The sequence below is a fragment of the Theropithecus gelada genome, chromosome 12 (genome assembly GCF_003255815.1).
Source record: "Theropithecus gelada isolate Dixy chromosome 12, Tgel_1.0, whole genome shotgun sequence".
Classification (NCBI taxonomy): domain Eukaryota; kingdom Metazoa; phylum Chordata; class Mammalia; order Primates; family Cercopithecidae; genus Theropithecus; species Theropithecus gelada.
The window spans coordinates 30,592,493-30,609,433 of NC_037680.1; the positions used below are offsets into that span (position 1 = coordinate 30,592,493).

At 37.9% G+C, this 16,941-nt stretch overlaps 1 protein-coding gene across 2 annotated transcripts in view; it reads left to right on the forward strand.

Moving 5' to 3' along the window:
* The window catches only part of RIF1 (replication timing regulatory factor 1), a 63,501-nt gene that overhangs the window by 30,507 nt on the left and 16,053 nt on the right, over positions 1–16,941 (forward strand). For both annotated transcript variants that reach the window (XM_025405199.1, XM_025405198.1), the window contains 10 exons: positions 1,270–1,356; positions 2,611–2,681; positions 2,892–3,072; positions 5,042–5,149; positions 6,140–6,289; positions 7,747–7,846; positions 11,557–11,821; positions 13,901–13,943; positions 15,057–15,259; positions 16,108–16,207. In XM_025405199.1, the coding sequence (XP_025260984.1) occupies positions 1,270–1,356; positions 2,611–2,681; positions 2,892–3,072; positions 5,042–5,149; positions 6,140–6,289; positions 7,747–7,846; positions 11,557–11,821; positions 13,901–13,943; positions 15,057–15,259; positions 16,108–16,207 (1,308 nt within the window). The remainder of the gene's footprint in view (positions 1–1,269; positions 1,357–2,610; positions 2,682–2,891; positions 3,073–5,041; positions 5,150–6,139; positions 6,290–7,746; positions 7,847–11,556; positions 11,822–13,900; positions 13,944–15,056; positions 15,260–16,107; positions 16,208–16,941) is intronic.

Below are 16,941 nucleotides of genomic sequence, written 5' to 3' on the forward strand. Positions count from 1 at the left end.
ATTTTGTTTCCTTTATGTACTTTGACAGTTACTTGTTCTGTGGCAGTATAGCATAGTGGTTAGTCGCAAGGGCTCTGGAGCAGACTAGGTTGAATACCAGCCTAACTGTTTATTAGCTGGGTAAATTTGTGCAATTTATCTATTCCCTTGGCTTTGCCTAACCCCATATGTAAAGAGGGAATGTAGCAGTAGTTAAAGACTAAATGAGTTGATACATGCAAAGTACTATGGGCCAGGAACAAACTAATACTGTCTATTATTATTAATCTGTTTCAGATGACAGTATGTGAAAGTGTATTTTCACTGACGTAACTCTTTTATAACATTTAAGTTATGTAGTGCGTGTTCATAACAGTGTATTACCGCTGGGCATGGTGGCTCACACCTGTAATCCCAGCACTTTGGGAGGTCAAGTTGGGCAAACTGCAAAAATTAGCCAGGCGTGGTGACATGCCTGTAGTCCCAGCTCTTCTGGAAGCAGAGGTGGGAGAATCACTTGAGCCCACGAGTTTGAGGCTGCAGTGAGCCAAGATCGTGCCTCTGCAATCCAGCGTGGAGAACAGTGAGACCTTGTCTCAAAAAAGAAAAAAACTAGTGTGGTAGTATTTTTGGAGAGCAATTTGGTAGGCTCAGTCAGTTTGATTTAGCAATCTTGGACCCAACTATTAGTTAGCAGTGTTTGAATATTTGCTTTGGGTACCAGTATAATTAATTGCAGAATTTCTATTAGTAGTGTAAAAAAATATAGAAATAGTCTCAAGGTCCCTTAATAGAAAAATGGTTGACTAAATAATGGGCACTCATATAGCAGTATTTTTCTATATTGATGCAAAAACTCTGTAACAAGGTAAAATGAAGGTTAGTTGCAGAGCTTAATATCATTAGTGATTTACATTGTAATGGCTTTAATAGTTTAAAGGAATGTGTGTATATAACCGACTGCCCAAGAAGTTGTGTGTTTTTCTGTGTACTTACATATACAGAAATTTAGAAGGTCTAGGAAAATAGACTCTAACTGAAAGTATTGATTATCCCTGGAGATTAAAGACTTTACCTGCTTTTTATATTTCTGTGTTTGAACTTTTAAAACGGATGCAGATATATTCATGTTAGCGAATGAATGTATTTGATCTTTTTTAACTAATGAGATTATATTTACGTTAATGAATGAACATTACTTGTAATTGTTAGAGATATAGTTAACACTCAGATTTTTATTAGATAATATTTTTACGGCTAATTTACTGTAAAACCTTTTATCTCTCATAGGTCCTCATGGAAATTACAATTAAAGGACTTCCTCAGAAAGTATTAGGTTCACCAGCATATCAGGTTGCTAATATGGATATTCTTAATGCAAGTATCTTAAATGTAATATGATGATTGGCGAAAAACATTTATACTTCCTTTTTTTATTTTTTATTTTATTTATTTATTTATTTATTTTTGAGACAGAGTTTCACTCTTGTTGCCCAGGCTGTAGGGCAATGGCACCATCTCCGCTCACTGCAACCTCCGCCTCCCAGGTTCAAACTATTCTCCTGCCTCAACCTCCCAAGTAGCTGGTATTACAGGCACGTGCCACCACGCCTGGCTAATTTTGTATTTTTAGTAGAGACGGGGTTTCTCCATGTTGGTCAGGCTGGTCTTGAACTCCTAACCTCAGGTGATTCCCCCGCCTTGCTCTTACAAATGCTGGGATTACAGGTGTGAGCCACTGCACCCAGCCATATTTCCCTTTTTTCTTTTTTTTAAAAAAGGATAACCTTATGTAAAATTCTGAGAGTATTGGATTTGAAGTATATTGACCAAATTAAAGGAAAAACTGATAGTTAATGTAAAGAATTAAATATGCTGCTATGTGAATGAAGAAACTATTTTCCTGGATTAAATAAATGGCTCCAAAAGGAAAGTTTCCTATTTGTTTATATACGATAATAGTGTTGGTTACTGCCACAAATATTGGAAGCTAATGTAAAATGCACTTAATATTTCTAGGATGTAGGCATTGGGATTCCAGTAAATTTTAGATTGATGCTCTTTTTATATCTGAATCTCATCATTCCTTGATTTTCTGTGTAGAGGAAACAGCTATGATTAGACTTGAAGAGTTTGATTTTTTTTTTTTTTTTTTTTTTTTTTTTTTGAGATGGAGTCAGGCCGTTGCCCAGTCTGGAGTGCAGTGGCGTGATCTCGGCTCACTGCAACCTCCACCTCCCGGGCTCATGCCATTCTCCTGCCTCAGCCTCCCAAGTAGCTGGGACTACAGGTGCGTGCCACCCTGCCTGGCTAATTTTTTGTATTTTTAGTAGAGACGGGGTTTCACCATGTTAGCCAGGATGGTCTCGATCTCCTGACCTCGTGATCCACCCGCTTCGGCCTCCCAAAGTGCTGGGTTTACAGGCGTGAGCCACCACGCCTGGCCAAGAGCTTGATTTTTGTGTGTAGTTAATGGAAATAATTTTATTAACATGGTTGTCATACCTTAAGTAATGCCAAAAGTTAAATTTGTCATGCTAAAACAATTTTATTTCTTAAATAACCGATTATAAAAAACAAGTGTTCTATTCTTTGTAACTGAGAGAATATTGGCTTCATTTTCTCCTTCAGGGAACTCCAGCTTTGTTCTTAATTCAATTAATTTTCAACAATCTCTTGGAATGTGGTATATCAGATGAAAGGTAAGTTCGTACTTTAACTTGAAACTTTGTCTTGGAAAGGTTATGTAATGAATGAGGTTATTTATGTACTATTTCCTAAGTTTCTTTAAGACTTTTTTTTTTAAAAAGACAATTCATTAACTTTTTGTCAGTTATTTTAGAATTTTGTTAACATTAAATTAATATATTCCTGCCAGAAAGTTGATGCATTGTTTATAATTTTTTCTTCAGGTTCTTTCTCAGTTTGGAATCACTTGTAGGCTGTGTTCTTTCTGGTCCAACTTCACCACTAGCTTTCAGTGACTCAGTTTTAAATGTTATCAATCAAAATGCAAAGCAGTTGGAAAATAAGGAGCATCTCTGGAAAATGTGGAGTGTTATAGTCACCCCATTAACTGAATTGATTAATCAGGTATGAAATAAATCTACATATTTTAGATAATACACCTTTTTTATTTGTGCAATTGGGGAAATGAATAGTAAGTTTGAATTTGAATAAAAGATCATAAATATTTTTTCTGGTGGAATTTGCAAAGTTTGTATTTTTTATTTTATTTCATTTCTGCCTCACTGGTAAAGAAACTATAACTTAATGGGGACTAATCAGCTTCATTTTCTTTAGTAGTGATTATAAACCTAGAAGGCTCACATAGATGTAAAATCTTGTATCTTGGGTTCTTTCAGTAGTTTTATTAACGGAATAACAGTGGTTATCTTGACTAGGCTGTATATTCCCCCAGTTAAGCCACGTTGGTGATTACCTCAAAGCCATATAGTATTTCCTTAAGTCAGGAATCTATTGAGAGTTGAATAATCTGTGTATTTAAATACTTAAATCCTTACGTTTACGTATTTAACCGAACTGGGAATAGTGACAGGCTGTGCAGCACGTTCTGTTTATGATTTGTCAGCCTCTTTGTCAGTCATTAAGTGGGAATATGCATTCTCTGGGCTAAATTAGTGCTGTAACTCAAAAATGAAATGACTTGAAGGAATTTTGTTGTTGTTGTTGAGTTGGAATCTCACTCTGTCACCCAGGCTAGAGTGCAGTGGCACGATCTTGGCTCACTGCAACCTCTGCCTCGTGGGTTGAAGCGATTATCCTGTTTCAGCCTCCCGAGTAGGTGGGACTACAGGTGCGCGCCACCACGCCCAGTTAATTTTCATAGTTTTAGTCGAGATGGAGTTTCCCTGTATCGGTCAGGCTGATCTCAAACTCCTGACCTCAGCCTCAGCCTTCCAAAGTGCTGGGATTACAGGCGTGAGCCACTGTGCCCAGCTTCTTATATTATAGTTACCTAGCCCTTATTTTGGCTACTCAAACCAGCACAGTATTCTTCTGGAAGAAAAGTCATTTACATTCTTTTTGGTTTTTGTTTGTTTGTTTGTTTTTGTTTTGTGATGAAGTCTCGGTCGCCCAGGCTGGAGTGCAGTGGCACGATCTCAGCTCACTGTGAGCTCCGCCTCCTGGGAGCGGAGAATGGGGTTCACGCCATTCTACCGCCTGCCTCAGCCTCCTGAGTAGCTGGGATTACAGGCGCCCGCCACTATGCCCGGCTAATTTTTTTCTTTTTTCTTTTTTTTTTTTTTTGAATTTTTAGTAGAGATGGGATTTCACCATGTTCACCAGGATGGTTTTGATCTCCTGACCTCGTGATCCTCCCACCTCAGCCTCCCAAAGTGCTGGGATTACAGGCATGAGCCAACGCGCCCGGCCTACGTTCTTAAATAGCTTTCCACTGTTAGAACGATCACAGAGGCCCTTTTTATTGTATTACTTTTTGCTGGAATGCTGTGTATGTATAATAGAAGACTTTGGAATTGGCTCTGGGAATCTCTTTTAGAACGTATAGTGCATAATTTCCCCAGGTTGCTATTAACAGATTATAGCCACTTGATGACTTAAAACAACAGGGATTTATTCTCCCTTAGTTCTAGAGACCAGCTATCCAAAATCAAGGAGTTGGTAGGATTGGTGTCTCCTGGAGCTCCGAGGCAGAATCTCTTCATGCCTCTCAGCTTCTGCTGGTTGCTGGCAATCCTTGACCTTCCTTGAGTTGTAGCTGCATCACTTGACTATGCCTCCATCTTCCTGTGGTATTGTTCTCTGTGCCTATCCAAATTTTCCTCTTCCAGAAAAGACTCTGTTCATTGGATTGGGGCTGACCCTAATCCAGTAGGACTCCTTCTGAACATCTGCAAAGACTTCATTTCCAAATAAGACTACATTCGTAGGTTCCAGGGGTTAGGAGTTAAACATATTTTGAATCTCATCATTGAGGGACACAGTTTTGCCCACTTCTTATAAATAAGTTATGTTACTACTTAGGATTAGAATTAAGATGGTAATTTGTCTAACTTCATTATTTTTCTTGTTTTAGACCAATGAAGTAAATCAAGGTGATGCCTTAGAACACAATTTTAGTGCCATCTATGGTGCATTGACTTTACCAGTAAACCATATTTTTTCAGAACAGAGATTTCCAGTGGTAAGGCATTGTAAAGTATTGATTTCTAAGGGATTTGTACTTTTCTGAAAATATTACTTCATCCTTTATAATCAGCTTCCACAATGATTTCTTTTTCTTTTTTCTTTCTTTTTTTTTTTTTTTTTGAGACACAGTCTCGCACTGTCATCCAGGCTTGGAGTACAGTGGTGCAATCTCAGCTTACTGCAACCTCTGCCTCCTGGGTTCAAGCAATTCTCCTGTCTCAGCCTCCCAAGTAGCTGGGACTACAGGACCATACCACCGCGCCCAGCTAATTTTTATATTTTTAGTAGAAATGGAGTTTCACCATATTGGTCAGGCTTGTCTTGAACTCCTGACCTCAAGTGGTCCACCTGCCTTGGCCTCCCAAAGTGCTGGGATTACAGGCATGAGCCACTGTGCCCAGCCCACAATAATTTCTAAAATAAGACTTGTTTATGACTTTATTATTAGCTTAGGAGAATGATGAAGGACGAGACAAGTTCTTTTGGATCTTTGATAAGTTTTGGTATCATGGCCTTATTTCCTCTCTTCAGTTAGATCTCTGGGGTGTGGGGGAAAGGTTATGACTTCGTGTTAGTCTGTTTTTTATTTTGAGACAGAGTTTTGCTCTTGTTGCCCAGGCTGGAGTATAGTGGTTCAATCTTGGCTCCCTGCAACCTCCACCTCCCGGGTTCAAGCAGTTCTCCTACCTCAGCCTCCTGAGTAGCTGGGATTATAGGCGTCTGCCACTTTCGCTGGCTAATGTTTTGTATTTTTAGTAGAGACGGGATTTCGCCATGTTGGCCTCGAACTCCTGACCTCAGGTGATCCACCCGCCTCGGCCTCCCGAAGTGCTGGGATTACAGGCATGAGCCACTGCGCCTGGCCATTAGTCTCTTTTGTGACACATTAAATGTTGCAGTGTTTTTAAAAGATGTATTGATTCCAGAAACTATTTGATACATAGGTATATATTAACAGAACTTCTTTTTTTATTGTTATTGTTAGGCCACCATGAAGACTTTACTTAGAACTTGGTCAGAATTATATAGAGCATTTGCTCGTTGTGCTGCTTTGGTGGCAACAGCAGAAGAGAACTTGTGCTGTGAGGAACTTTCTTCCAAGATAATGTCCAGTTTGGAAGATGAAGGCTCTTCTGTGAGTTTGTCCTGATGCTACCTTTTTTTGTTTGTTTTTAAAGGATTCTTTTCAAGTAAATGGAGATAACATTTGTGAGCTATCACTTATTACTGCTTCTATTTATATGTGACAAAGTTGATATTGAAAACAAGTATGCTTTGTGTAACAGTTTTGTGTCTTTGGGCTCTAAGGTTCATGTTTTGGGATCATTAACAGTGAAGATCTTTTACTATACGTGTATCTGCTTGTGCTTGTGTTTTTCTAGATTAACAGTTCAAGGGCCTTGCTGTCCTGAACCTCACTTTCTCATATGTATCTGTTAGATGTTTAAATTCAATCCCTTTGAAAGTTTGTAGTCTTCGAAAATATAAGTCTCTTTTCTCTTTCCCTCCTCATGGAAAGGACAGCTGTTGGGAACAGATATGTGTCATTCCAGAATAGACCTCTTTCTATTTACACATGTCATTTGTATATTGATACTTGCATATGCATATGAATACGGTATTCTTGGCAAGGAAATCCTTATTGCGAAGTAATTATGTAACTTTTCGTAAAACACTGTCTTGGCTCCATTTCAAGTCAATCCATATAGCTCTATTATTTCTTTCAACTGCTGTCTAGTATTCTGTAGTATGATTGTACCATTACTTGGAATTCTATTATTTTTTTAATTTTTTATTATTTTTTGAGATGGAGTTTCACTCTGTCACCCAGGCTTTATTATTTTTTGAGATGGAGTCTCACTCTGTCACCGAGTAGCTGGGATTACAGGTGTGCACCACCACGCCCAGCTGATTTTTGTATTTTTAGTAAAGATGGAGTTTCGCCATGTTGGCCAGGCTGGTCTCAAGCTCTTGACCTGAGGTGATCCACCTTGGCCTCCCAAAGGGCTAGGATTACAGGCGTGAGCCATTGCACCTGGCCTGGAATTCTGCTATTTTAAGGACATTTTGGTTGTTTCAATTATTTATTACTGTGTATAATCCTGGTAATGGCCTTCACACAGAAACCATTGTTTTTCCATGCAGATTATTGAAATGATATTTGTTGTGTGTGTTTTCTCTACATCTTATATCTAACACATAATTTAATGAGGAATAAAGGAAAGTAAAAATAACAGTTCTTTTTTCTTTTCCCCCTTGAGACAGAGTCTCACAGTGATTGTTGGGTATAGTAACTACACACCTATAGCATGTTTGTAGCTTAGGAACAACAGACTATATAGGTGTGTAGTAGGCTGTATCATCTAGGTTTGTGTGAGTACCCTGTTTTCCCACAAGATGAAATTGCCTAATGACCCATTTTTCAGAATGGATCTCTGTTAAGCCATGGGTGGCTGCACTAAATGTACTGTAAGCTGTGGCATATGTTACATAGAATATATGGGAGTAACAGTCATTTTTTCATGTTGCTTACTCTTGTTGAATACTGTCCCAGTACTTGAATGTGTCTAACAGTGATATTCTCTTGTCTAGAATTTGTTGCTCGTGGATAGAATTACTCATATTATTACTGTAATGGTTGATTGTATTGACTTCTCACCATATAATATTAAATATCAGCCCAAAGTTAAATGTAAGTATGTATTTTTTAACCTTTGTTTATCCAGTATTTTATAAGCACTACTGAACTTTGCCAGGGGAAGTCCTAATACCTTTGCCACCTCATTTTAGTAACTTTTGATCATGTTTAACCATGTTAGTTACTATGCTGGGAGCTTTCATACATGTACTCTCTTTTTTCTTTTTAATTTTCAGATGCTGTGTATCATTCTCTTATCTCTATCACACACAAAATGTCTTTACTCCTTTTTACAACACAGAAAGATAAATACTATTCTAATTAGAGATTGGCTAATGGTACAAATGGTTTTACTCATTCCATCTGGTATGAAGGATTATCTGGACAAGAAACTTAGACATAACTTAAAATGTTTTTATTTGCAAGCCTTATTTAAAGTAATCATTGAATTGACATTATAATTTTAAAGAAAACAATGGGATCAGTTAATTGGTTATTTTTTTCCAGAAATGTTACAAAAATTTAATTCATTGTTTACCTGAAAAATGGTAAATGATTAAAATTGGACAATTGGGATCATAACAAGTTTTGTGTGATTTTTTTTTTTAAAAACCATATGCCTTGGTTAGTTTTAAGTTATTTTGTAGCAAATAGTTTTTAAAATCTGCTAACTGATTGAATGAAGTCAAATATATCCACCTGCATTTATATGTTCATACCATATAGGTAGTGATAATCTGTCATTAATGAAAAATGTTAGTTGATGTTGAGATAGATTATTTCTTATTGTTTAAAGATTAGGAACATAAAATTATCTACCAATAAGATCTGCCATTGATGAGTTTTCTAAAACATTCTTAGAATCTTTTTTGGTTTTTGAATTTTTACTAAGTAGCAATATGGAGTAACATTTTAAGCTCCTGAAGTATATTATAGGTCAGAGCATCCCGGCCTGAGTCCCGTAGAAATATAGGTTATAGATGTTCTTGACATACTGATCTTAGCTCTCCTCTTGGGCTGACCAGGACCTAATCTGATTACCTCAGTGTGTCAAAAATAGGCTTATCTCTGAAAACCATAAGTATACCAAGATTGTATAACAGATAATGTCAGAAATTATAAGCCACCAAACTTTCATAGAGACATAATTTTACCTATGTTGGTACTTCTGAAATTAGATTTAACTGAATATCCAATTCAGGAACTATAAGGCCACAGTTACAAATGTCTTTTCCACTCCATGTCCATGCAAAACAGAGCCAGAGTTCCTCTTGCTGTAAAATTCGGGTAATGGGGAGATTTTTAAAAGGAGTTGAGAAGAGGAAACAATATTAAGACTAACCGAAAGCAAATTGTTATTATCAGGATCGCCTTGGGATTTTTTTGGTGACTTACACTGTGATGATTTCAAATTTAGAGAAATATTGCAAGAGTTTACGTGGAAACTTCGTATTCATTTACTCAGGTTTCTCAGTTAACGGTTGATTGCATTTATCTTATCTGCTCCCCCCTTCCCCAGAATATACATTTTATTCTTCCCCCCCGCCGCAAACCGTTTGAAGGTATAGTTTTAGGCAAGTTGACAACCTGTAACAGTTCCTCAGTCTTGTCTTTTGTGTCCTTCAAAAAGCAACTTTAGGCCGGGTGCAGTGGCTCATGCCTGTCATCCCAGCATTTTGAGAGGCCAAGGTGGGTGGATCACCTGAGGTCAGGAGTTCTAGACCAGCCTGGTCAACAGGGCGACAACCTGTCTCTAATAAAAATACAAAAATGAGTGAGGCATGGTGCGCACCTGTAGTCTCAGCTACTTGGGAGTCTGAGGCAGGAGAATCTCCTGAACCCAGGAAGCAGAGGTTGCAGTGAACTGAGATCATGCCACTGCACTCCAGCCTAGGCAACAGAGCTACACTCCATCTCAAAAAAAAAAGCAATTTTACTTTCTTAGAGTCTTTCAATCTGGGATTATCATATTTCTTTAAGATTAGATTCAGGGTCCATTCATTTCTTTACCGGAGTGCCACAGAAATAATGCTGTAGTTCTTTTTCAATTCATTATTTTCCCATTACTGGTGATGTTAACACTTGCTGTTTGTTTGAGGATGGCATCTGCCAGGTTTTCCACTGCAAGGTTAATTACTACTAACTGTGGCACAATTACTTGTTTCTCTAGATACACTTTCATTTACCGTCTAATATAACATGGATTATGCTATTTATTCCTCTTTCTGTATTTGTCTCTACTGTCTCTGATAGTGAGAAACCTGGTTTTTGTTACCCTCGATGTATTTACAACTTGATCATTCACTTGTATGTAACCAGTCTCCTGACATATGGCTGTCACCTCACCTCAACATTCTGTCAGGGGATATCTGGATATAGTTTTTCAATGTACATTAATGTCTGAGAAATTGATTCCAAGGAGAAAGATCAACTTCCTTTTAGTAGCAACATTTGTTTTTCATGTTACCATATGAGATTAATTTTAATTTAGAAGCATTCATTTTCTGTTAAATTTGAGATCTCGTTCCTTAAAAGAACGATTTGAGAGAAACAAGTAATTTTGGAATGGGTATATTTTTTGGGCAAGAGCTATGTGGGTTTATTCTTCTAGGTAGATGTTTACAGAGGGATTAAAGATACAAAAGAAAGACAGTACTTTTAGACGGGTGGATCACGAGGTCAGGAGATGGAGACCATCCTGGCTAACACGGTGAAACCCCGTCTACTAAAAAATACAAAAAAACTAGCCGGGCGAGGTGGCGGGTGAGGCTGAGGCAGGAGAATGGTGTAAACCTGGGAGGCGGAGCTTACAGTGAGCCGAGATCCTGCCACTGCACTCCAGCCTGGGTGACAGAGCGAGACTCCGTCTCAAAAAAAAAAAAAAAAAAAAAAGACAGTACTTTTAGGACAAATATTTTTCTTTAAATCTAGGAAACAGGCAGTAGACTTACTGCATTCTTTCTCAGCTTTGCATCTCTGATTTGTTCAATGTTATTTGTAGGGATCAATGTACTATAGATGAGCAAGGAAACGGTCCGTCGTTCATGGTGGAAATTTTTTGTTTTTAAAACTAACTTTTAAAATTTAAATTTGGAACCTATCTTACGTAATTTAGTACTTTCTTGCATATTAGTTGTTGAAATTTTATGAAATGTAAAATAAAAGTTTGAGATGCATTTTATAATTCCTAAGAAAAAATGGACTTGTTTTTCTGAAATTCATATTCATGATCCACCAAGTAGTTTTCGTCTCCCATTCTCATTTGTAAAGATAATGTTCTGGTGATACTTATCCATTAATGGTACATTATGTTATGATTGGTTTGGGGTGTTAGTCAACAAACGGACATGTATTTGATGTATCTAACTTTGTTTTTGTTTTTGAGATGGAGTCTCGCTCTGTCGCCCAGGCTGGAGTGCAGTAGCGCGATCTCAGCTCACTGTAAGCTCCGCCTCCCGGGTTCATGCCATTCTCCTGCCTCAGCCTCCCAAGTAGCTGGGACTGTAGGCGCCCGCCACCATGCCCGGCTAATTTTTTTTGTATTTTTAGTAGAGATGGGGTTTCACTGTGTTAGCTAGGATGGTCTCTATCTCCTGACCTTGTGATCCGCCCCCCTCAGCCTCCCAAAGTGCTAGGATTACAGGCGTGAAGCCACCGTGCCCAGCTGATGTATCTAACATTTAAATGTGAGCTATACATTGTAAAAGTGGACAGTGACCCTATTTTCAATTTACTTGAGTTTTTAATTCAATTTTTGTTTTTAGCACCACAGAGACCTTCAGATTGGTCCAAAAAGAAGAATGAGCCCCTAGGGAAATTGACTTCTTTATTTAAACTTATTGTGAAAGTGATCTATTCTTTCCACACTCTGAGCTTCAAGGAAGCACATTCTGATACCCTCTTCACTATTGGCAACTCAATCACCAGCATTATTTCCAGTGTACTTGTACATATTTCTTTGCCTTCTATGATCCGAAAAATATTTGCAACTTTAACAAGACCTCTCGCATTATTTTATGAAAACTCAAAGTAAGTATTTTGGGCTAAGTAGCTTTGAATTAAATGTATACAATTTAAATATAGGTCGCAACTTTTACTTTTTAATCAGCTGTGTTGTAGATGGTAGTCTTGACAATTTTGTGGAGAGGGTAATAAACTATACTTTTGTTAAAAAGAGAGTTCAAGTAGTATAGAAATATGAAAGAGAAATTGGAAGTCTTTCTGTTTTGCCTGTTACTTTCCTTTCCCTTTCCTTTACAATGCTTATCTTTTCAGAATTGTTTATGTAAACAAGCATACCTATTAAATGCATGATAGATAGGAAAGCCTACTTGACATGCTGTTTTGCAGTTAATTATATGGTATGCACTTAATACAGTTGGCTGTTTGTATCCATGGGTTCTGCATTCATGGATTCAACCAACCCTGGATCGAAAATATTTGGAAAAATTAAAAAGAAAAATAATGCAAATAAATACAGTATGACAATTATTTACATTGTATTAGATATTATAAGGAATCTAGAGATGATTTAAAACCTGGAAGGATGTGTTTAGGTTACATGCAAATACAACTTGTTTTATATTAGGGTGTTGAGCATCCATGGATTTTGGTATCCTGGCAGGAGGGTGGTCCTGGAATTAGCCGCCACCACAGCCAGCTAATCCCCTACGGATACTGAGGGATGGCTATCTCTGTACCATATACACGAAAATCTCATTTTAAAAAATGTCTACACGTGATTCTGTTAACTTTTTTTTTTTTTTTTGAGACGGAGTCTCGCTCTGTCGCCCAGGCTGGAGTGCGGTGGCGCGATCTCGGCTCACTGCAAGCTCCACCTCCCGGGTTCACGCCATTCTCCCGCCTCAGCCTCCGAGTAGCTGGGACTACAGGCGCCCGCCACCACGCCCGGCTAGTTTTTTGTATTTTTAGTAGACGGGGTTTCACCATGTTAGCCAGGATGGTCTCGATCTCCTGACCTCGTGATCCACCCGCCTCGGCCTCCCAAAGTGCTGGGATTACAGGCTTGAGCCACCGCGCCCGGCCAATTCTGTTAACTTTTTACCCAATTTCTGACTGGTGGACATACATGTTTTTCTAGTATTTTCCCTCATAACAGTTGAACATTATACGTAAATCATTGCCCACATTTGCCGCTATTTCTGTAGAAAATTAGTAAAAATGTTGGTTCAAAGGGCATACACATTTATGTTTCTGAATTGCTCTCCAAAAAATTGAATTAATTTTGCATCACCCTTTATTTGAATCGAAGCAAGCAGTGCCTTAAAACCTGAAAGAAAAAAAAAAAAAGCCGCGGTAACAAACTTGTACAAGCATTTTGAAAGGATTCATCAATATTCTTTTTTTTTTTTTTTTGAGACGGAGTCTCGCTCTGTCACCCAGGCTGGAGTGCAGTGGCCGGATCTCAGCTCACTGCAAGCTCCGCCTCCCGGGTTCACGCCATTCTCCTGCCTCAGCCTCCCGAGTAGCTGGGACTACAGGCGCCCGCCGCCACGCCCGGCTAAGTTTTTTTTGTATTTTTAGTAGAGACGGGGTTTCACTGTGTTAGCCAGGATGGTCTCGATCTCCTGACCTCGTGATCCGCCCGTCTCGGCCTCCCAAAGTGCTGGGATTACAGGCTTGAGCCACCGCGCCCGGCCTCATCAATATTCTTTACAGCAAGCTTGTGTGGTTCAATCGTAGGACAGTTTATCTTTCATAAATTAACAGAGAACATTTTTGGAACAGATTTTATAAAGTACAACCCCCAAATCCATGAACTTTTCTTTGCAAATCTTTAAGTCTATATTACATTAAAAATAATGCCTGAAAGAAATGTACAGAAACAAGCAATTAATATGATTATTACTTTGAGGCTTATTGTAGATATTTTCTGTGATTCATTTTTCAAAGATGGGATGGTTTTATGCTTAATATTTAGCATTTGAGTTTTTTTTTACTTGTAAAGTCTTTGGACACCTTTTTATATCATCAATTTATATTTATTATGTCTTTATTACCTTTTTCTTAGGATTAGCTTGATAGATAGTACAGTGTTAACTTGCAGAAATATAAATGGTATTCTATTTTATGTGTTTTCCTTCCTAGGCTTGATGAAGTTCCTAAAGTATATAGTTGTCTGAACAACAAGGTAAAAATAGACAATTGTCCATAAACCATACTTTCATGATGAGAAAATGATAGGGTTTAGATAATTTTCTTAAACATAATTCTGCTGATTTTTAAAGGGGTTATTCTTTCTTTTTTTTTTTCTTCCTGGAGACAAGAGTTTCACTCTTGTCACTCAAGCTGGAGTGCAGTGGCAGGATCCTGGCTCACTGCAGCCTCTACCTCTTGGGATCAAGTGATTCTGCCACCTCAGCCTCCTGAGTAGCTGGGACTACAGGCACATGCTACCAAGTCCAACTAATTTTTTGTATATTTAGTAGAGACAGGGTTTCACCATTTTGGGCAGGCTTGTTTCGAACTCCTGACCTCAAGTGATCTGCCTGCCTCGGCTTCCCAAAGTGCTGAGATTATAGGTGTGAGCCACCATGCTTTGCCTGTTCATCATTTTTAATGGACATTTAATAACACTATATGAACACATTTACAGGTTGGTTTTGTTTTGTTTTGTTTTTTCTTTTTTTGGAGACAAAATCCCACCCAGGTGGGAGTACAGTGTCATGATCACGGCTTACCACACCCCTGCCCTCCTGGGCTCAAGGTGATTCTCCCACCATAGCCTACCAAGTAGCTAGGACTACAGGCACACACCACCGCTTCTGGCTAATTTTTGTATTTTTTGTAGAGGCAGGGTTTTGCCATGTTGTCCAGGCTGGTCTCAAACTCCTGAGCTTAAGCAATCTGCCTGCTTTGGCCTCCCAAAGTGCTGGGATTACAGGCGTGAACCACTGAGCCCAGCCTAGTTAACCAACTCTTAGCTTATCCCTTTATATATGATGGCGATTGGACCCAGAGTTTTCTAGGTGAACATATGTAGGCAACTATTTGTCTTGTTATAATTATTACAAAAACATAATTTCTTTTGTTAGTAGAAAATAAGTTCAAAATTGAACTGTAATATTAATAACCAAAGTAAATTCACCTGATAATTTGTCGAGTTATAAAGAGGGATATATATTTAAGGCAACAATGGGGGTTAGTTTAAAATTATCTTAATTTTAAAAATTGAAATAGCAACACATATTCTGTGAGTTAATGTTTAGTATATTTTTTGCTTTTATTTTTTCCTTTTTCCTAGTTAGAAAAGCTACTGGGAGAAATTATTGCTTGCCTACAATTCAGCTACACCGGAACTTACGACAGTGAACTTCTTGAACAACTCTCCCCACTATTATGCATAATATTTCTGCACAAGAATAAACAGATTCGAAAACAGAGTGCTCAGTTCTGGAATGCCACATTTGCTAAAGTGACGCTGTTGGTTTATCCTGAAGAGTTAAAGTATGCTAACAACAAAACTTACATACAACTAACTATTCTGTTGTGATCATGTAGATTGATACTTTGGTTTAAAATAATCTTTTCTTATGGGGTATTGTTGCAGAGGATTCCTTAGTTGAAATATTATATTTGGAATACACAATAGTTATTAAACATTATTTTACCTTCTCGTAGGTGCTTAGAATAACCTTGATTTCAGGAACCAAGAAAAGCAGTTTAAATTATCCTTAATAAAAGAGACAAAGGAGGACAGGAAATGGACAACTTTTTTTTTTTTTTTTTTTTTTTTGAGATAGAGTCTCACTCTGTTGCCCAAGCTGGAGTGCAGTGGCACGATCTCGGCTCACTGCAATCTCCGCCTCCCGGGTTCAGGTGATTCTCCTGCCTCAGCCTCCCGGGTAGCTGGGACTACAGATGTGTGCCACCATGCCTGACTCATTTTTTGTATTTTTAGTAGAGACAAGGTTTCACTGTGTTAGCCAGGATGGTCTCGGTTTCCTGACCTCATGATACGCCCGCCTCAGCCTCCCAAAGTGCTGGGATTATAGGCGTGAGCTACCATGCCCAGCCTGGACAATTATTAAAGCTAGACATGAATACTTTATATAATATTCTACTTCTTATTGGAATTTTCCATGATAAAAATTTGGAAATTCAGAAAACTACAAGGAAAAATACAAAAATTGCCTAGTTTCTCCCAGTTTTATATATGCATAGTAAGGAAGTCTTTATTTAAAAATAAAGATGTATTTTGCTGCTCTAAAAATTAAAGTGCTGTTATTAACAGGTCATCAGTGTTCACCAGTACTACTTGACTTAAGGTGTGTATTTTATGTACTTTTTTAAAGACCAGTACTAACGCAGGCCAAACAAAAGTTTCTGCTCCTGTTGCCTGGTTTGGAAACTGTTGAAATCATGGAGGAATCCAGTGGACCATATTCTGATGGAGTAAGTTGGGGGGTTTTATTGTTCATTTGTTTTTGAACATTGAAGTTATTTGTTGAAAGTTATAAATAAGTAGAACCTGAACAGAAAAGAGGTTGTAACATAGGCTTTTTGCATTTTGTCAGTTGTGTGGCCTAAAATTACTTTTGTGATTTTCACTAGAGATTCTTATGTAAATAATCTCTAATTCTTGTCATTAATCATTTGTTTTGAACTCAGGTACCTCATCTGTGCTGTTCACAAAGCGTAAAATACGTAATTGTTGCTTTGGAAAAACTGGAAATAATGGTTACTAAGTCATGTCTAAGCCAGAGCTGCTGTTCATTTTCTCATTTTTTAAAAATTGATTTTCTCATTTCTTCTATCAGAAAAACACATCTTTGCTGTCACATTGCATTAGGAGCAAAGTTTCTTTGGCTAATAATATTTTATTACTGCCTGAAGATCTAGGAGTTAAAGGCACTAGTACTATAGAGTTGTGAGCTGGAGTGTTCTTAGAAAACTTATTATCTGTTCAGGAGCAGCTAGGGTATAGGTAGTTTTTGTTTAGAATCTTTCAGTGAAAAAAGACTGTTAATAGCCAACTAAGTATCGCATTTGGTTTTGGCTGAAGTAAAAATTTTCTGCCAGATAACTAACAATTTAGACTTGTTAAAGAGTTCAGTGGTATTTCGTCTGTAAAATTCTGTTGAGGGGAAATATGCTCTATCATACATGCTTTATTAACCCTCAGTTGT